This window comes from Rhinatrema bivittatum, chromosome 2 (assembly GCF_901001135.1).
Source record: "Rhinatrema bivittatum chromosome 2, aRhiBiv1.1, whole genome shotgun sequence".
NCBI classification, from domain to species: domain Eukaryota; kingdom Metazoa; phylum Chordata; class Amphibia; order Gymnophiona; family Rhinatrematidae; genus Rhinatrema; species Rhinatrema bivittatum.
The window spans coordinates 772,559,794-772,581,211 of record NC_042616.1 but is presented as its reverse complement, the minus strand read 5'-3'; the positions used below and the strand labels follow the sequence as shown (position 1 = coordinate 772,581,211).

At 42.8% G+C, this 21,418-nt stretch overlaps 1 protein-coding gene across 10 annotated transcripts in view; it reads left to right on the top strand.

Moving 5' to 3' along the window:
• ASAP1 (ArfGAP with SH3 domain, ankyrin repeat and PH domain 1) overlaps positions 1 to 21,418 on the top strand; it is a 975,348-nt gene that overhangs the window by 269,683 nt on the left and 684,247 nt on the right. For all 10 annotated transcript variants that reach the window (XM_029592039.1, XM_029592032.1, XM_029592035.1 and 7 more), the window contains one exon: positions 17,426 to 17,500. In XM_029592039.1, the coding sequence (XP_029447899.1) occupies positions 17,426 to 17,500 (75 nt within the window). The remainder of the gene's footprint in view (positions 1 to 17,425; positions 17,501 to 21,418) is intronic.

The following is a 21,418-nucleotide window of genomic DNA, read 5'->3' as shown; positions in this document are numbered from 1 at the left end:
TTGCAGCCCACTACTGTTTGGACAAAGCTGGAAGACAAGATTCCATCTTCGGCCAATCTGTCGTGCGTAACCTTTTTCCAACATGACGTACCAACACCCTTCCGCCTACCCGGTGGGGTGCGGATGTCCTCTACCAAATTCCACCCCAGTTGTTGTGCCTGTTGCATGCCGTTGGGTACTTTTGGTGCACGTTAGAACATCCTCAGCTCTGTACTCACCCATTTTTGAGGACAACCATCCTGCTTGTCCTGTGAGAAAGCAAATGTTGCTTACCTGATGTAACAGGTGTTCTCACAGGACAGCAGGATGTTAGTCCTCAAGAAACCCGCCCGCCGCCCCGCGGTGTTGGGTTCGTTTTCTTATTTTATTTTTCGGCACTGCCTGTAGCTTTGAAACAAGACTGAAGGGGGACCCCTGCTGGATGCAGGGTTGGTGCCATGCTGGGCATGCCCAGTAGGGGCCAGTCAAAGTTTCAGAAACTTTGACAGAAATTTTCAGTGGTTGGGTTCCATCCTCGATGTCACCCATTTGTGAGGACTAACATCCTGCTGTCCTGTGAGAACACCTGTTACATCAGGTAAGCAACATTTGCTAAGTTATGGGATTATGTGATCGGGATTGGTTAGAGTTTGGTTTAAAAACTAGGTATCAAAGATGCAGTGGTAGCCCAGTGTTTTGTATTGCTTGATGAGTCCATATGTGTGAAGTTTTTCTCATCAGTAAGAAATGATTGCCCCTAGTTATTTTAGGGGTCATTAATACATTTTGAATTATATTGAATTCTTCATTTTTCTTTTGTTGCTGTTTTGGAATTTGGGGGTTGGCTTAATCTATAAAATAGCCTGGAAGATTTACATGCCCGTAAATAGCTAATGAATGTATTTTTTTGTATATTTTTTACCTTTATATGAGTATATTTCATTGTAAAATTTGGAGGGTATTATTGTGTGATACATTTGTGTGTCTTTATCTTTGTTCATAGTTGCTTTATTTCCCTGAAGTTCAGTTGGGTGAAACAAGGGATAAATGTACTTCTCTTCAAAAGCAGAGACATATAATCCAGCCACAGAAGCTGCTAAAGGTGATCCCATTGGGATTCCTTTAATTTGTTGGTAAAATACCAAGTTAAACACAAAATAATTCCATGTAAGAACAATAGTGGCTAATTGAACAATGGTCTCAAAATGACTCTGAGGCAACTCTAAGGTCATCAATGCTGAAGAAATCATATCCAGTGCTGCCTCCTGTGGTATGTTCATATATAAAGTGACAATATCAGCCAAAACTAAAATAGACCCATGCTCCATGTTGTCCACAGCATCCAAAGACAGAATAAATACAGTAGTATCACTCCCCTTTGTGTTATTGGTTTAATATGCTCCTTGTTATACCTTTTGCTTAATTGTTAAGAACTTTGATTTTGATGATTTTATTTTTGTAACCTCTTAGCCTCAGGTACAAAAATTTTAGATTGTAAGCCCTTTTAGGGGATAGTGAATTGCCTATTGTACCTTTATTGTAAACCGATGTGATATCTCTTTTTGAAATGAACATCGGTATATAAAAATCGTAAATAAAAAATTATATAAGAAAAAGCCTTGATGACCAATGGCTGTAGTAAAGCATCCACAAACTTTGAAATTGTTTCAAATAAAGACCCAATCCCAGAGACGAAAGGTTTACCTGGAGGGTTAATCAAAATTTATGTATTTTAGGGATGGTTTAGAAGTATGGAACAGAAGGGAATGGGTGAAACAAAAACCGAAACTCCTTTTCAGATATTCGATCCTGTAAAGCAGTTTCCAGAATATATTTAATATCTGCTTGTAAAGAAACTATAGGGTCCCCACCCAGTCACTGGTACACCTCCCTACTATTCAGTTGATCGAGAGCCTCCTGTGTATATTGCTGTTCATTCAATACCATGACTGCTCCACTCTTGTCCGCAGGACGTATAACAATGGTTTTATCTTCACGTAAACTATGAATAGCTGTAAATTTATCCTTAGTTAAACTAAATTTAACTAATTCCTTTTTGGTTTCCAATACAGCCAAATCATGAAATACCAGAGTTTCAAATGCCACTATAAGTGGATGAGGAGGTACATTGGGTATCCAAGAAGACTGTTTATATTAAAAAAAAAAAAAAATAAATAAATCTGAGTCTAATTCTGCGTAAACATTTCTTTAATTCCACACGCATAGCAAACGCATCATACCTCTCTGTGGGAATAAAGGACAAACCCTTATTTAAAACAGACAACAAATGTGAAAACAAGAACTTAGACAAATTAATAACTGATGACTCATTGCTAATCAATTGCGGGAATATCGAGCCCTGTGAAAAGGGTGCGAATCATAATTTCTGTTATTTTTCAGATCTCAAAAATGGAACTCTTTGTGTGACATTCTCATCCTGGCCTGTATTGTCTGCAAAAGATACTTGCTTAGGAATGGTATCATTGCCTAAAGGTGCTTTCTCGTAGTCAGATGAATCACTGGACGAGGAAAAATCACCCTTTTTCATGCCACCATTTCTTACTTTTTTGCATCCATGGGTAAACGTAGCCCACTGTATAATCTTTCTCATCTCTATAAAATTTACTCATTTTACACACACTCGGAGAGTACTGAATACTCTGGTCGACTCTGTTGAAAAAATAGAGATTGTTGCAGATTTGAGTGAGTGGATATGGTTCGAATGTTTTGGGGTGTGGTAATGTATTGAGAATTTATGTCCGCCATGATGGAAGCGCACTGCTGAAGCACGGCATTATAGAAAGGGAAGAGCGCGCTGCTTATGTTTAAAATGTTTTAGGATCACGTGAGGCAGTGAAGGAGGTGGATGTAAGCTTCCCTCTCCGCGCCTTGTCTCTACATCCAGCCCCATCCTCTGCCTAAAAAGACTAGCCGGAAGATATCGGAAAATGTATCCCACATTTACAGCTACCAGGATATACATCCTTTGCAGAAATGGTGACTCGAGTAATTAGGAAAGAGAAGGAAAGGGAGCGAGAAAAAAAATCGGGGCCTAGACCCGCCATCACCACCCACGGCAGATGCGTTCGCGGCAAAAACATCCTCGATCGGCCTGACCAACATCAAGGAGGCGATAACGGAAGCGTTAGGACCGGAGCTTAAACTCATCTCGGATAAATTCTCGGAGTTAACCAACACTTTAAGCGGCTATGAGATGCGATTTTCCGAGGTGGAGGGTTGCATGTCTGAAGTACAAGATGGCCTCCTTACTGCTCAAAAAGACATCTCTGCCCTCAAGGCCTCACTGGCGAAACAGGCCAGAGCACATCGAGGACCTGGAGAATCGTTTTCGCAGGTCAAATCTGTGCTTTATAGGGCTCCCGGAGACCATTAAAGGCTATGAGCTACTGACCTTCCTAGAAAAGTGGTTGCAAGAGGAGCTTGACCTAGTGAACGGAAACGGACCCTTGCGGGTGGAGAGGGCCCACAGTCTGGGCCCAAAAAAGGTAAATTCCATGCGACCATGGGCAATTGCCAAATTACTTAATTATGCCCATAAAATGGACATACTGAGAGCGATTCGGGCAGGTTGTACGCTCACCCACACAAAGGAGAGCATCTTAGTCTTCCAAGACTTCTCGGCGGGAGTGTCTGCACAGCACCGAAGCATGGCCCCTCGCTGCTCCCAACGCATTACCATGCGCCTCCGCATGACTCTGATCTACCCGGCATGACTACGCGGTGTGACACCTGCGGGAGTAAAGCGGCTGGAGAGTGCGGAGGAAGCCCGTGCCTTTGTGCAAGAACATACTGGCAGGGAGTCTGAGAAGTCAGGCTGACAACTTGCTCGTTGCTGCTGAGTCTCTTGATTTGATGTAGCTCTGTGTGTCATTTCGCAGCATCTCATCTCGTATTAATTATTTTTGATTACTCGAGTTATTTCGCTGCCGAGTTTGAGATCGGAGAACCTGGGGAGAAAATGTACATAGCAGCATTTGAGTAGATGCAAAAAAAATTTTTTTTGAATAAGACAATGGCTCAACCCCCTTTGCTCCGGTACCAGATGCCGAGCCCGTGCCACGAAAATGTTTTCTTTTGCCCCCTTTCTTTCCATCTTGAAGGACTGCCTGATAATTTTTTTATGTGGAGGCCCTCAGATTTCTCCTACCATATCCAGAGGCACGGATGAGCTATCTGGCCTTGCTGATACCTGTTCGAAAGCTAACCATGTTGCCAGTGGTGCAGGGAGCCAGTCGGCTAACAGACAGATTTGAAATAATTGAGAAAGACGACAATGATAATTTGTCAAGTGTCGGCTTCTCTATGGGAGTACTGCGTTGCGCCCGGACAAGCTCTCCGTGTTCTTTACTGTGGTGTCCATTTGGTCAGCGAGGCAGCGCCTGTTCCTAACTTTTACTTTTGTGAAGTACCATTATTTTCAATTCCCCCATAATTTTTTTTTTTTTAAAAATTAAACAAGTCCCACTGATGTCTAATTGCCTCCGGAGGTGTCTACGGAATGCCCTGATGCTCTGGAAGTGGTTATGGTGCTATTTCTCCTTCTGTTTATGCGGAATTCACCACCAGTAAATGACCAAGCATCACGCTTATGGCTCTGATATTTTTTTAGTGGGGACTTCTTTGTTTGTTTTTTTTTTCTTCTTTCTGTCCCTTTATACTTTGAGACAATAAATCTCATGTCCCTATACCCGGACATTATTTTATAAACTGGCCATTTTATTGTCTAATGAAGATGAGGGCCAGGCTATCAAAGTTGGGGGGAAACAGCCATGTGTAATTGACGGCGGACAATTTGCATATTATGCCAATACTAATTTCCTTGTTTAATGGGTGCATCATGTAAAATACCCGGTCTCAAGTTTTATACAGAGAGATGCTGCGTTCATACTGCTGTTTTTGCTGTATAATATATTGTGTAGTTGGTTTGTTACAGTGAATTTACGATGTTATACCTGAAGAGGAAGGATGGGGCTGCAAGGGGGGAGGTTTGAATGTGGAATGGTGATCTCTAAGGTGTTATTTCAGGAATGGCTGGGGATTGCAGTGGGAATTGGGGGGGGGGAGGTGGGGAAGGGGGATGGAGGGGAGCAGGGGGAAGAGAGGGGAAAGGGGCTAACACTTTATTTGAATGAAGATAATCCTATTGGCAGAGATGACCCTCAAGTGTGGTTTGTAACCTCATGGCACTCACTTTCCCGGGTGGAGGCCCTGGCTGGGAGGTTCCTTTATCTGGCTCAATGTGAATGATCTGCTGACACAGTCCTGGATTGCTTAGACCTCTAGTAGACAGACACGCATAGTATCATGGAAAGTGTGTGGAATTCATTCGCCGATCAAACGTTCTAAGATGTTAAGCATATTAGAGAGGAAAACTGATGATATTGGGTTTCTACAAGAGACCATCTATCTGATTCTGAACATGCTAAACTTTGCAAGAACTGTGTTGGAAGTCTTCACTTTGCATCCTCTACCTCTCGGTCAGTGGTTGTGGCTTTCCTATTTCATAAAAAACCTTGGTGGTAGAGATGGGTAGGCCTAAGAGGAGAGCGCTGCAGTAGTCTATTTTGGTAAATATTGGATTGGAGAACAGTCCTGAAGTCATGGAAGAATAGGAAGAGTTTAAGTCTTTTTAGAACCTGGAGTCTGTAGAAGCAATCTTTAGTTGTGATGTGATGTTGATCATTTTCTTTAGGTTTAGGCGATTGTCAAGAATTACCCCTAGATCTCTTACCTGTGTATGAGTGAGAAGGGTGTTGTGGAGGGGTTGAGGAAGGGGGTTATCCTGGTTGGAGGAGATGAGGAGTTCTGTCTTTGTAGAATTAAGGACCAGGTTTAGACTGTTGAGAAGGCTAGTGATAGATTGTAGGCAGTTGTTCCAGTGAGTGAGAGCTTTTGAGATGGATTCTGTTATATTGATCAGAATCTGCACATCATCTGCGTAGAGGTAGTGTATTAGTTTAAGATCTGTTAGCAGTTGGCAGAGGGGGAGGAGGTAGATGATGAAGAGGGTGGGAGATAAGGAGGATCCTTGCGGTACACCAAGTGAGGAATTTGTAGAAGGTGATTCTTTATTATTAATTTTGACTTTAAAGCTTCTGTTGCTGAGGAAAGACTTGAACCAACTGTGGACTGATTCGGATGTACCTATGTCTGATAGACGATTCAGGAGGATGGAGTGGTTGACGGTGTCGAATGCTGCTGAGATGTCTAGCAGGACTAGTAGAAAGGAGTGGCCTTTGTCTAATCCCATAATAATGTGGTCTGTTAGTGAGATGAGGAGGGATTCCGTGTTGCGTGATTTGCGGAAGCCATATTGCAATGGATATAGGATGTTGTGGTCTTCTAAATAATCCGAGAGCTGGGTGTTTACCACTTTCTCCGTTAGTTTAGCTAAGAAAGGGAGATTAGAGATGGGGCGGAAATTTGCTAATTCTCTAGGGTCTAAATTGTGTTTTTTAAGGAGGGGTTTAAGGGAAGCAGTTTTAAGTCTGTCTGGATAAATCCCTTGAGATAGCAAGCAGTTTATAATGTTGGTCAGTGGTCCAGAGATCGTGTTTGGGATAAGAAGCAGGAGTTTGGAAGGGATATTGTCTGCTGGAAGGTTTCTGTTTCTTAAGGAGGGATTCGATTTCCCTGGGGGAAGTTAATTCGAAGTTGTCGAGTTTGGCTCCCGCGGGGGGGTGAAAATTGACGAATGCAGCGAGTGAGGTAGTATTGGTAGGGAGTAGTGCAAGAGTATTCGAAATCTTCTGTTGGAAGAATGATGCGAGCTCGTTAGCCTTGGATAGTGCCTGTTCGTCTGGTATTGTTGGAGGGGCTGGATTTGTGATACATAAGAGAAAAGAGCTTTGGCATCAAATTGGAGATTGTGGATTTTATTGGCATAGTATTCTCTTTTTGTCTTTAGAATGGAGGTCCTGTAATGATGTAAGCTTCCTTTGTATGCTGAGAGTGTAGATGAGTTGGGGGTTTTGCGCCATCTGTTTTCTTTGTGTCGTAGGTCTTGTTTCATCCGTTTCACTTCGGAGGTGAACCAGGGTTGATTTCCTTTTATTGCTGGATTAATTGTTTTGGAGGCTGCGGGGCATAGTTTGTTTGCTACTGTTTCAGTGATGATATGCCAGGAGAGTACAGCTGAGTCGGGATTAGATAGATCTAAGTTTGTGAATTCCATTGAAAGCTGATCACTAAGTATATCGGAAGCGCATGGTTTCCTGAAGTGTATGGTGGAGAGGTGATGTGGTGAGTATGTCTGTTTATTTGTGGAGAAGGAGGAGTTTATCAGGAAGTGGTCTGACCAGGGGATTGGGGTACACGAGGGTTCCATTGTGCAGGAGAAGTTAGAGTTTATGAAAATAAGATCCAGAGTGTGTCCAGCTTTGTGTGTAGAGTTGTTGATGATCTGATTGACTCCCATTGCACTGAGGGAGGTGAGGAGGGCTTCGTAATTGGCGGAACAGGGTGAGGCATCGATATGGAGGTTGAAATCTCCCATGATCATGGTTGGAAGGTCTGTGTTGATGTGCTTCACTATAGATTCTATAAGAGGTGAGGGATCAGATTCTAGTACTCCTGGTGGTGCATAGACTAGCAGTAATTGAAGTTATTTTGATTTGACTAAACCCAGTTCTAGTTTGGACTCAGACTTGATAGAACTCAGACTTACATCACATACTTTCTTGGTAGCTAGTAGAAGACCGCCCCCTCGTTTTTTGTGTCTGTGGAATGCAAAGATGTCATATATGTGCGTGGGTAGTTGGTTGATTAGTGCGATGTCTGAGTTTTTTAGCCAGGTTTCTGTGATGGCACAGATGTCTGGGTTAGAGTCCAGGAGATAGTCGTTAAGGATGTGTGTCTTTTTAGTCAGAGATTGTGCATTGACTAGGGTTACCGAGAGAAGAGCGAGCTCTAGGAACTGGGTCAGAGGGGTGATCATGATTGGGATGAGAGATCTGGAAACTCTTGATGGTGTTTCTTGAGCAGGAAGAATGCCAGAGTGGTAGCGGTGGTATCTGATAGGGATTTGATGTGTTAGCATTTTTTCTAGGAGCTCCATTGGCGGGATTGGGCGTGAGGAACTGAGACTTAGATGCTGGAGAAGTGGGAGTCCAATTGGCTTTATATCTAAAGAGGATACGTAAAGGTTTGAAGCTCAGTTTGTTAGGTGAGTGAGTGAGTGAGAGGAAGGGTGTGGCTATGGGATGAGATTCTTTGGAAGGTTTAAGGTAGCGTGGTTTCGGAGTCACGGGGTGGGCAGGATTGTCGCGCTGGAGGACCCTTCTCCTCTTCCTCTTGCCGTGGCGTTCCTGTTAAATGGGATTTTTCATTTTCATTTTGACCCAACAGTTTCCTCCTGCTCCTATGAGCTTCCTGTCCTATCGGAATCAATACAGGTATCCTGGCACCATAAGCCTTCTTTCAAAAACTGAATTGGAAAGTTCCAGAAGCCAGACTATGCACTGCTGGGGTGCCAACCAGAAACCCTCAAATGGAGCGTCAAGTCCAATTTCTAGATTCGTGCTTTCAGAGGTAGGCAGGTGGTGTGGTAGTCTGACCAGGGAGAGCACACGTGGTAAGAAGGGTTGGAAGCTGGCAGCGTTGCTTGGTAGGTGGCTAGGAGCGCAGGTCAAGGCTGTAAGTAGTTGTTTGGCGAAGAACAAGTTTGACTTATGGCGGGGGAGGCGGTGGTAGGGATAGACGTCGCTTCACGAAGGGGCGCACAAAGGGGCTGGCCCCTTTGACGCGCTCCTATGGCGCGCGGCGCCTGTGGAGCTCTTAGATTTAAATCCCCTTGGAGGTAAGTGGTTGGCTGGCAGGCAGGGGGCTCGCTGATTGGCCGGTCTCGGCAGCTCGGCGAACGGTGGGAAGATGTTGACACCGACACATCTATGGATGATATCTTATCAGAACGATATTCTCCAGAGGAAAGGAGAAAATCTCCCCCAGAAGATCTCTCCTTTGCCAATTTTGTTAAGGAAATGTCAGAGATAATTCCCTTTGAACTTATTACAGAGGAGGATACACACCACAAAACAGTTGGCCGTAGAGGCAAAAACTCACAGTAAAAACTTTTTAAAATATATCTGAAGTAGAAAGCCTGTGAGGGAGTCAGTTGGACCGTTAGATGATTGAGGGGTTAAAGGGGCACTTAGAGAAGATAAGGCCATCGCAGAAAGATTAACTGATTTCTTTGCTTCGGTGTTTACTGAAGAGGATGTTGGGGAGGTACTGGAGAAGGTTTTCATGGGTAATGATTCAGATGGACTGAATCAAATCATGGTGAACCTAGAAGATGTGATAGACCTGATTGACAAACTGAAGAGTAGTAAATCACCTGGGCCGGATGGTATACACCCCTATCATTAAAATCATCCATTGTACCTGAAGACTGGAGGATAGCTAATGTAACCCCAATATTTAAAAAGGGCTCCAGGGGCAATCTGGGAAACTACAGACCGGTTAGCCTGCCTTCAGTGCCAGGAAAAATAGTTGAAAGTGTTCTAAACATCAAAATCACAGAACATATAGAAAGACATGGTTTAATGGAACAAAGTCAGCATGGCTTTACCCAAGGCAAGTCTTGCCTCACAAATCTGCTTCACTTTTTTGAAGGAGTTAATAAACATGTGGACAAAGGTGAACCGGTAGATGTAGTATACTTGGATTTTCAGAGGGCATTTGACAAAGTTCCTCATGAGAGGCTTCTAGGAAAAGTAAAAAGTCATGGGATAGGTGGCGATGTCCTTTCGTGGATTGCAAACTGGCTAAAAGACAGGAAACAGAGAGTAGGATTAAATGGACAATTTTCTCAGTGGAAGGGAGTGGGCAGTGGAGTGCCTCAGGGATCTGTTTTGGGATCCTTACTTTTCAATATATTTATAAATGATCTGGAAAGAAATACGACGAGTGAGATAATCAAATTTGCAGATGATACAAAATTGTTCAGAGTAGTTAAATCACAAGCAGATTGTGATAAATTGCAGGAAAACGTTGTGAGACTGGAAAATTGGGCATCAAAATGGCAGATGAAATTTAATGTGGATAAGTGCAAGGTGATGCATATAGGGAAAAATAACCCATGCTATAGTTACACAATGTTTTTTCACAATGTTCCAATGTTTAACTCTATGTATTAAGTTGTTTTTCATGTAAACCGGAGTGAAGGCAGATTGCTATACTTCGGTATATAAAAGATCCGAAATAAATAAAAAATAAATAAATGGTAGGTTCCATATTAGGTGCTACAACCCAAGAAAGAGATCTAAGCGTCCTGGTGGATAACACATTGAAATCGTCGGTTCAGTGTGCTGCGGCAGTCAAAAAAGCAAACAGAATGTTGGGAATTATTAGAAAAGGAATGGTGAATAAAATGGAAAACGTCATAATGCCTCTGTATCGCTCCATGGTGAGACCGCACCTTGAATACTGTGTTCAATTTTGGTTGCCGCATCTCAAAAAAGATAATTGTGATGGAGAAGGTACAGAGAAGGGCTACCAAAATAAGGGGAATGGAACAGCTCCCCTATGAGGAAAGACTAAAGAGGTTAGGACTTTTCAGCTTGGAGAAGAGATGGCTGAGGGGGGATATGAAAGAGGTGTTTAAAATCATGAGAGGTCTAGAATGGGTAGATGTGAATCGGTTATTTACGCTTTCGGATAATAGAAAGACTAGGGGGCACTCCATGAAGTTTGCATGTGGCATATTTAAAACTAATCGGAGAAAGTTCTTTTTTACTCAATGCACAATTAAACTCTGGAATTTGTTGCCAGAGGATGTGGTTAATGCAGTTAGTATAGCTGTGTTTAAAAAAGGATTGGATAAGTTCTTGGAGGAGAAGTCCATTACCTGCTATTAAGTTCACTTAGAGAATAGCCACTGCTATTAGCAATGGTAACATGGAATAGACTTAGTTTTTGGGTACTTGCCAAGTTCTTATGGCTTGGATTGGCCACGGTTGGAAAGGATGCTGGGCTTGATGGACCCTTGGTCTGACCCAGTATGGCATTTTCTTATGTTCTTCTTATGTTCTTATGTTCTCCAATTTGTGGATGCACCAAAACAAGTAATGGCTATCCCAGTACAGTACTAGTAGATCTGCAACATCATCTCTGGGAGCATCACTTGTTCTGTGCAGCCTGTGAATAAGAGGACAGATGCCACTTACCTCGTCCAACATATTCCTGGATTCCAAAAACCACAACTGCCCCTTCTAGTTGAATCTGCACAAAAGAAGGCCAGAAGACTGTGACCACACTCTTCAACACCTCCTGGCAAGGACCAAAAATTCCTTGACATCTTGGGTCGCAAGATGTTTCAAGGTTCTATACTAGTGTCACGCATAGCTGCATACCAACTTTACATGACACGGTATCAAAGGAATCTCTGGAAGCAGCTTCCAGAAATAACTGACTCTCTTCCCCAACAGCAGCAAGAAAGTCTCAACGCCATACTACATAAAGGCCTTGAGGCTGGTAAGCATGAGGTTTGTGCTGCGTACAACTTCTTTGAAACAGCTTCTCACATGTCAGCGACAGGAATCAGTGCCAGGAGGTAGGCCTGGCTAAAATCCTCTGATGTGAGACCTGAAGTCCAAGACAAACTTGCTGATTTACCATGTACCGGTGAAAACCTATTCAGCGACAAGATACAACATGCAGTGGCTCAATTAAAAGACCACAACGAGATCCTGCGGCAATTAACAGTGACTACCGAGGCCCCTTCTTCTGTAAGAAGATCCACTAGAAGGGACCCTAGAAAACAATTTTATCGCCCACGCAGATACTACCCACCTGCATCTCGCGTGAGATCTACTAGGCCGTCTCAGAGAGCAAATCCTTGACAGCCCAAAACATCCTGTTATGGTTATTGGTGTTTGGGTAGATCCTTGGACACTGTGGCAGCTGACCACACCCACGGGGGGGCAGTCCCGTGAGGGACCACAGTGTCAGGCTAAACTCCGGACAAACACAGATTTTGAATATTTTATTAAACAGTATATGGAACCACCAGAGGTGGCAGTAGCGAGTAGTGGTTGTAGAGCCCGGCTGGGCGCGTCTCTCACAGAACTCTGGAAATGGTTCCTCTGTAAGCAGTGCTGTAGTGGAAAGAGACTGAGAGTTATGAGCACACAGTAGAATTAGCATTCAGAGTCCCAAGTAGAATAGGAGAGCTCCGAGACAGGGAGAGAGGCCCTCGAGGAGCGAGTACCTGGTCCCTTAGAGCAGAGAGACTCGGTTGCGTTGTATTCACTAGCAATAGCAGAGATTCCACTAGACGAGAGGTCTGGCACCGGAGCAGAGGGCAGGCCCTCGAGGAGCGAGTACCTGATTCCGACGAAGCTGTACTGTAGAGAGAGATGTTTCTGTACTCACAGATGGTGACTGTAGTTAGTTCTTACAAGTAGAAGGTAGAAGTTGCAGGCAGCGACACAGGGAACATGGGCCCTCGAGGAGCAAGTACCAGTTTCCTGATAGCACCTGAAAGAAGCAGAGAGGCCCCCGAGGAGCGGGTACCCTGTTAGTAACCCCAAAGGGTAGTAAGAGTTCCAGTTAGAGCTGGAGTGGCAGAGTAGCTTAGGAATGGAGAGCGAATCCCATCCGTATGATTCCTGTTGCTAACTCATCGAGCTGGCAAATGTAGTAGGCAGATATATCCTGGAGTCGTGACGTCAGAACAGGGGGACGCCCCTGAGGTTCGCGCCAACGTGGAAATAAAGATGAGGGTGGCGCGTGCCCTAGAGGTACCATGAAGGAGCATGGCGGGAGGCAGCACCAAAGCCGGTCCGGGGACACCAGAGAGGATGGCAAACAGATGCTGCGGCGGCCATCAGTCCAAGGTTAGCGGGAGGAGCCATAAGTAGTGAGAGGTAGGCGGGGCAAAGCCGTCGAAGATCGGAAGCAACACATCCAGGCCTTAGCCTCCACCACAAACAGGCCAGGCTTCTGGATTTTGAAACGTACCCAGAGAACAGCAGTCGCTCCACAAATCTAAAACCAGATTTTCTAATAGGAGGTCGAATTCGCCACTTCATAACCAATTGGCTCAACATTACCACAGACCAATGGGTTATATCCATCATAACCCAGGGATACCATCTAAACTTTCTCATGGTACCCCCGGACTTACCACCTAATCCTCTGTGGATGCAAAAAGATCACACAAGTCTTCTAGAGTCAGGGCTGTCCACCCTTCTGGGCCACCAGGGCTGTGGAACCTGTTCCCCGGGCACAGCAGGGCAGAGGGTTCTACTCCCGCTATTTCCTCATTCCAAAGAAAACAGGCAGCCTCCGCCCTAAGACCTCCGCAATCTCAACAAATTTCTACAAAAAGAAAAATTCAGGATGGTGTCATTGGCGGGAGCACTGTGAGGAGAGGATCACCTTGCTGGAATTAAACTCTGGAATTTGTTGCCAGAGGATGTGGTTAGTGCAGTTAGTATAGCTGTGTTTAAAAAAAGATTGGATAAGTTCTTGGAGGAGAAGTCCATTACCTGCTATTAATTAAGTTGACTTAGAAAATAGCCACTGATATTACTAGCAACGGTAACATGGAATAGACTTAGTTTTTGGGTACTTGCCAGGTTCTTATGGCCTGGATTGGCCACTGTTGGAAACAGGATGCTGGGCTTGATGGACCCTTGGTCTGACCCAGTATGGCATGTTCTTATGTGGTATTTGCTGTTCTTGCAGCTGCCCTCACCCAGAATGCCTTGTATTAAGGTGGACCAGTGTTCTTTAAGATGTTCTGAGAGTTTCTCTGGTACACCCTGTCACAGTACCACTTATCTAATTAAAAACTTCCAGGCTCACCTCAATATGTTGCCTATATATATAAAATACTATAACAAGCTTCAGAAAGAAGCCATTTGGCACAATGCAAGTATTAAGAGCTCTAGCAGTAAATTAAGAGATTGAGATCATACCCAACATACTGGACCCTGGGTTAAGAGAGTTTCATTCTTTGTTGTATATGCAAGACAAACCAATTAATAAATTAAGTACCTCCAGTTCAGTAACTATATACTGTATCCACAGACAACCCTCTGTCCAACACATACTAGCAGTGGGGGCAAAGTAGAATATTTTCCCTTGTACCTTATCTTATAAAAATTTGTTGATGTCAGCTAAATAACAAATAGAAATTTTCTCCACTATCAGGCATATTGTGAAATACAAAATCCTGAAAAAAACCACTCAGCACATATGTAGCACACCTACCGTATTACAGCAGCACTAACTCACAAGACTTCAAAACCAACAAGTCTATGTATGGTTATGCAGGTATTACACCAGGCCCTAGAACACCAATACACCATCTGTTGGGAGAAAATATTGAACAGATCCTTACTCAGAAACATGCTATTAGAATACCTCACTTCAGTCACAAAGGCATGATGATCCTAAACAAATATAAAATAAGTGATCACAAATTAGAAACAGAAATATGTAGACAAAAAATAGAATGGAAACCTCAAGAAGCCAGACTGCATGCACTGCATCACTGGAGCACTAGAAACAGACGTGCATTTCCTTCTAGACTAAACAGACCACAGTCATTGTTATTGTGGGAGTGAAAGCTTCTGTTACATCACAACCCCACATGAAAAAGACAAAGCTCCAACATAATATCATGTTATGTGGGCGTACTGAGCCTTTGTCGTTTTTCTTGTGGGAGGTCGGTGGAAGATGGGAAAAGAGGAGGGAGTCTGAAGGGGGAGGCAGCAAGGCAAGAGCATGCGGATGGGGGAGGGGATGTGGGGTGCTGAACAGGGGATGAAAGATATAGGGTGCTGAAGAGGGGAGATGGGGAGAGACGTGAGATGCTGAGGGAGAAGGGGGATGAGATAGGTGGGGTGTTTAAGGGAAAGAGGGGCTGAAGGGGAGGCAACAGAGGAGAGGACTGAGAGCCATGAAGAGAGGTCTGCCCCAAAGAAAAACAAAGGCTCTTTGGTTCCCATGTATGATACTATTTTTGGGTTTTTTGAGCCTTTGTTTTCTTCTGGGGGGCGGGGTATGACCAGGGGTAAGGGTGAGGGCAGGAGGGAGAAGAGAACAAAAGGGAGGGGCTGAAGGAAGAGGAGGAGGTGAAGCGGGGAGGCCAAAGGAAGAGGAGGGGGAATGGCACAAGTTGAAGAGAGCAAGGGTGGAGAGAAGAGGCTCTGAGGGGAGAGGATGGGGGCAGGAGGAGAGAGAAGGGGCTAAAAGGAGTAGCAGTAGATGGGGGGGGAGAGAAGTAAGTTACTGTTGGGGGGAGAGGCCTGACCCTTAAGAAAAACAGTAAAGGCTTGATGGCCCCAACATAATTACCCCCAACATAATTACCCCCAACATAAACAATGACCAGGCCTTTCTTCTCGGCCCCTTCTTTCTTCTTCTCCCCCCCCCCCTTCCCCTATCTCCACTTCCACTTTTGTCCTTTCCTCTCTGCCTTTTTCTCCTCAAACTTCTTCTCTCCCCCTGCCCTCACTCCCCTTCTCTCCCTTCAGTCTCCGTCTTCCACCTCTCCCTCCCAACCCTTCTTCTTTCCCAAACTCCTCCATTTCTTGCTTTCTCTTTCTCTTGTCCCCTTCCTATCTTCATGCTCTCCTCCAGCCCTGACCCCTGCTTCCCAGTGCTCTCAATCATCTGTTCTCCATCAATCTGTACTGATGGTGTGACTCTTCCACCTGAGTCTCTTTGAAGCATTGCTGAGGGCAGCAACAGAGGAGGTGTAGGGCCAGCGGTGGCAGCAGCAATAAAGGCAGATAAGATGGTCTGGGGCAGCAGCAGCGACAAAGGGTAAAAATCCTGGTGGATAGGGAAGGCTAATTGGGCTGTGGTGGCAAAGGAAGGGAAGCAGGTCTGGAAACAACGCAGCTAACCCTGCTAAAGAGGTCAGTCCAACAGCAAAAAAAAGGGCCTAGATTTGCTGCTGCACCATTTTAAGTTTTCATATGGCAGAAATTACGTTTTTAAGAAGTAACCTACACCATAAGCTAGCTGCATGGAAGGGGAGGATCAGATCGCCTGCTGAATCAGGGGGTGGGAGAGTAGGAAGGAGTAGCTGTAATCTGACCAATGCTGGCTAAAAATGGTGCTTGCTGGCCTAAAGCTGGTGGGCCCTGTTACCCAACTCGTTCTGATGCTCTCTGTTGATAGCCCTTACTTGCAACATCTGGGTTTTTTTGTATGCCCATTAACCAGAGTTCTATAACTTATTTTTGCTGCTGGAAGTAGAAGAGGCCACTTCAAGGAAATACTAATCAATATCTGTTGTTGATCAGAAAGACACACTCTTACTGTTAGCCACTATTACTCTGTCATTTTGTTAACAGATCTGGGTTAGAGATCAAGGTTCTGCTCACTCAGAATATAAGTGAAGCAAAAGCAGGGAACACGTATATAATTGGGTAGTACTTACATAAAAGTAAAATGAGTGCTTACCCGCAGAGTTATTTGAAAATAGTCACCAACCCTCTGATTCAGCAGGCGATCTGTGTGCTACCAATAGCATGTGTACTTTTCTCTGGTGATGGAAGGAGGGAAATGGATGGCAGTGGGATTGGTGCCAAGGTATGCTGAAGAAATTAAGCACAAGGATTTTGAAATTCCTGTTGCTGCTTTCCACTGTTTTACCCCTCAGACTTTTACCTTGTAAAGTGTGAGGGGTGACTATTTTCCATGGAATGTTTCCCTTAATTATAGGCATGCAATTACAAAGTACCTGTGGGCCTGCAAGCACTATAAACATTGAGGCCAATTTACATATTGTATATATCTACTGAAGATTTTGAGGGGCATTTCATGTTGAAGGCCATGTTTGTTTTTAAATATAGTTTGATTTAACAAAAGAAAAATCATAAACGTACTTTGCTGCCAGAAACTGCACTATAAACATTTCTTAAATTAATCAAAATTATCTGTTTAATAATAAACTGCATGTGGGGCTCAGTTGTCCCTTAATCAGAATTACTTCTGGCCACAACTTTGGATGTCCAATGTAGCTTTAAGCACTGAGAAAAAACTAAGACATCGGACCCCAGATGTGATTACTTGCCACCCAAACTCCTCAGGTATTTTAGCTGTGCCATGACAGTTTTATGAAAACAGATAATTTCAAGTAAATAAAGTTAATATTGTGCAGCAACTGATAGTGAAATAATAGTTAAAACTGAAGCCAAGGACTACTTTTTAGTCGTGTTTCATCAGTAGAAAGGGTATATGTCTATCTGACCATATGCATGTACTGGAGATCTGTTCTATGAATGGATTTGGATAAAATTTGTGGAAAAATGTTATTGAATTTCTAGTGGACCTACCAAATTTTATTCTGCTCCTTCCATGGAAAACACCCCAAACATTTGTGCTGGAAGAGTGGGACATTGTAACATGTGCAGGACTTTGAAGGCCCTAATTCAATCAATATGTTTTTGTCAATTTTTATTAGCTCCAAGGTTTAAGCCACAATGTTATATTCACCTTGGATTCTCTGCTGAAAGGAGACTTAAAAGGAGTCAAAGGGGTAAGTGTTCAAAATCTTTGAATTATATTTTATAATTTTAGAAACATATCTAAATTAAGACTTGAAATTTTAGAAAGTTTAATTTAGATCTTTTTTCAGTGTTGCTGGTTTAATGTACAGTAGTTTATTTATTTATTTAAAAACTCTTCTATACCGTCAAGTTAGATAACCATCACAATGGTTTACAGAAAGGCATGATAATAAATTGAGTGGTATAGATTACAAATTAATCATGTGCCATCATAGTATGGTAACAATATAATAGACTATGTGAGTAAGTTAAGCCTGTTTGTCAGATATATATTAGGCGGCTTGAATTTAATATTAATATACGTTTGTAGGTTAAGATAACTTCTAGCTTGGTGCATCCTTATAGATCAACTGTTTTTCTCCTTCTCTTTATAAAAAGCTTGTTTAATGAGCCAGGTTTTCAGATTGGTTTTGAATATTTTCAAATTTCTCTGCAGCCTTATTTCTAGTGGCATGGTGTTCCATAGTATGGGATCTGCCAGTGACAGTGCTCTTTCCCTCACTTGCGTGAGGCGTGCTGATTTGACAGAGGGGACAGTTAGTAGTGCCTTATTAGTAGATCGCAGGTTTCTTTGCGGGACATGTACGCGTAATGCAGTGTTAAGCCAGTCTGCTTTTTCATCGTGGATAAGTTTATGGATTATACATAGGGCCTTATATTGTATTCTTTGTTCAATTGGAAGCCAGTGTAGCTCGGCAAGTGTTCCTGTTATGTGGTCACTCTTTTTTTTTTTTTTTTCCAGTCAAGATTCTAGCGGCGGAATTCTGCAGTATTTGCAGTGGCCGAATCGTAGATTGTGGTAGCCCTAAAATCAGGGAATTACAGTAATCTGTGCTTGCGAAAATCATTGCCTGAAGGACTGTGCGAAAATTGCTTAGTGTTAGCAGAGGTTTTAGTCTTCTCAGGATCATTAGTTTTGCATATCCTTCTTTCATTTTTTGTGAGATGTGGTGTTTCATGTTTAGCTCAGGGTCTATTATTACTCCTAGATTCCGTACTTTTAATGCTAACTCAACAGCTTGAATATTTTTGATTGTGAATGTAGGTTGTATATGGTGTGTATTTTTACGTTCAAGGTGTAAGAATTCAGTTTTGTCTATGTTTACCAGTTCCATCTGATTTAGGAGCTGTTTAATTATTTCAAGATACATATTAGCTAGTTTCATTGTTTCCTCAATGGTGTTTACAATGGGTATCGGTAGTTGTATATCATCTGCATATAAGTGGTGTATGATTCAGAGTCCTGCTAGTAGGTGACATACTGGGAGGAAATAAATGTTAGTGTTGCAGACAGGGCTGATCCCTGGTTAGCAGTGTGAATTTATCTGAAAGTATATTTTTGATTTGTACTTGGAAACATCTATTGTGTAGGTATGACTCAAACCATTTTATTGTTTTATTAGTGAGACCAATTTCTTTCAGTCTGCTGATTAGTATTCTGTGATTTACAGTGTCAAATGCTGCGGAGAGATCTAGTAGCACCAGGATTTAGTGTGCTCCTGTATCGAATCCTCTTAAGATATTATCTGAAAGAGTTAATAGCAAAGGTTCTGTACTGTAGTGTTTGCGGAATCAATGTTGTGCTGGGTAAAATATGTTGTTACTTTCAAGATGGTTAGACAGTTGTTTTTGTACTGTTTTTTCGATTAGCTTGGCTATTAGGGGTAAGTTGGAGACTGGTCTATAGTTGCTAAGGTTAAGAGGGTCGAGACTCTTTTTCTGGATAATTGGTTTGATTATAGGTCCTTTTAAGGTATCCAGCATTACTCCACTAATGAGAGGTTAATGATTTTAGTTAGAGTTGGGGTTATTGTGTTGGCTAGCTTTTTAATTCTAAAATGGGTATGGTGTCGATTATGTGGGTAGCAGGGTTCAGTTGGTTTATCATTTTCTCGACTTCAAAGTGTGATACCTCCTCAAATTCTGACCAGATACGGACGTGTCTAGTGGGCATCTTAATCTCTTGTTTTGTAGTTGTGGGGATTTTTTTTCTTAGGAGCTCAATTTTGTCTTTAAAGAATAGGGCTACATCATTGCATTGGTTTTCTTGTAGAGTCAAGTGATTACTTGTATAGTAGCTTGTTAGGTTCTTTACTATGTTAAATAGGGTTCTGGCGTTATTTGTGAATTTCTCTATTTTTGAGCTGTAGTATTTCTTTTTGGTGTCTAAAATTGTTTTTTGTAGTATGCTAATTGTTTTCTGTACTTTGTTAAATTTTAATTTGTTTTGTTATTTTTCCACTCTTTTTCCTTCTTTTTTTTTTTTAAATAATATCTTTATTGGGGTATGAACAAACAACAAACAGACAAAGAACCAACAAGCAAAAAGTCTAACAAGAAGTAGACACCTCCACATTTTTATATTCCTTGAACTCCCCTCCAACCCACCCATCCTCCCAATCCCACCCTCCCACCCATTTACAGAGAATCTCAATGCAGAAAAGTAAAAGTAACAACTGAAATATGGCTTTCACAAGCAACTAAAGCAAAGCGTTCATAATCAATGTGTGAGACGTTCATGTTAAGTGAATAAGAAGAGTGAGCATCAAATCCGTCACTCTGAGCATTACCACTGGGATGTCCCTGGAGGCTTAAACATACAAGAGATTTAAGAGTGTGTTAAATCCAGCACTCCCGCCAACGGCGCCAACTGTTGGACAACCTTGGGAAGAGTTTGATAATAACCTTCCCAGATCTCATGAAAAATATGTTTGTTGCGGAGAGTGAATCTTCTTTCTAAGGGTCCGTTTTACTTCTTTGATCTGTTCATTATACCATGGATTATTTAATTTTGGTTCTTTAATGCAGGCCATTTTTAGCGGGTTTAGTTCATTGGCTAAAGTGGTGGTTCTGTTTAACCAGTCGGTTGTGGCATTGTGGCTATTTGTGTAGTTGATGTGTGTTAATTCTTTACTTAATTTGTCTTTAAGAATGTCTGTGTTGAAAGGGGGGCAGTATGAGAATTCAGCTGTTTCCCTGTTTTTTGTATTGGTCCTGTGTGCTTAATCTGGGAGTTAATGAGGAAGTGGTCTGACCATGGGATTTGCGTGTATTCGGTTTTTATGTTTTCAAGGAGGTTACTGTTAATGAAGGTTAGATCTAATGAGTGGCTGGCTTTGTGTGTTTATCTGTGATCAGTTTGAAACTTAATGCATTCATAATGTCAAGTAGAGTTTGGCAGGTATTAGGGGGAAGAGCGTCCATGTGAAGATTAAAGTCGCCTAATATTATGGTTGGTTTAGAGGGGTGTAGGTAAGTTGTGAAAAATTCTATTAGTGGGGAGATGTTTAGTTCGAGGAGACTGGGTGGGCAGTATACCAGGCATATTTGAAAATGGTTATTGTCAAAAAGGGCAATTTCATGATTCATTGGCGATGTTGTTGAGTTTACTTAAAACACTACTTGCTACTTCTAGCAAAATATAATTTTTGCCTCGAATTGGGTATTGTAAGAGGATAAAAAATGAATCCATGTGGGGGCGCTATTGAGCGCGCGCAGGGGATGGACGTGTGAGGACTGAGCTCCTGACTGAGGGGTCCCTAAACCCTGATTATATGCGCGCACGTTTGATTTTTGGACTCTCGACTGTTGTTAATCTGGCACAGAGTTAATCGTGATGGCAGCGAAACGCAAAACAGCGGATTTAAAACAATACAGCTATCAAAAATTACTACCAGATCCACCCGCTGAAGGGGACTCGCTGATTCCTGGCTCCCAAGATGGCGATGGAGACGAGGAAAATCCGGTGGTCTCGGGCCCTGCCCTACAGATAGCTGATGTTATCAGCCGCGACGAGCTACGAGGGTGGTTTATGGACATTCGCAGGGATATGAAGCAACATAAAATGGAGCTCCTCGCCACGATGTCTGAGCTGAAGGAGGACATGG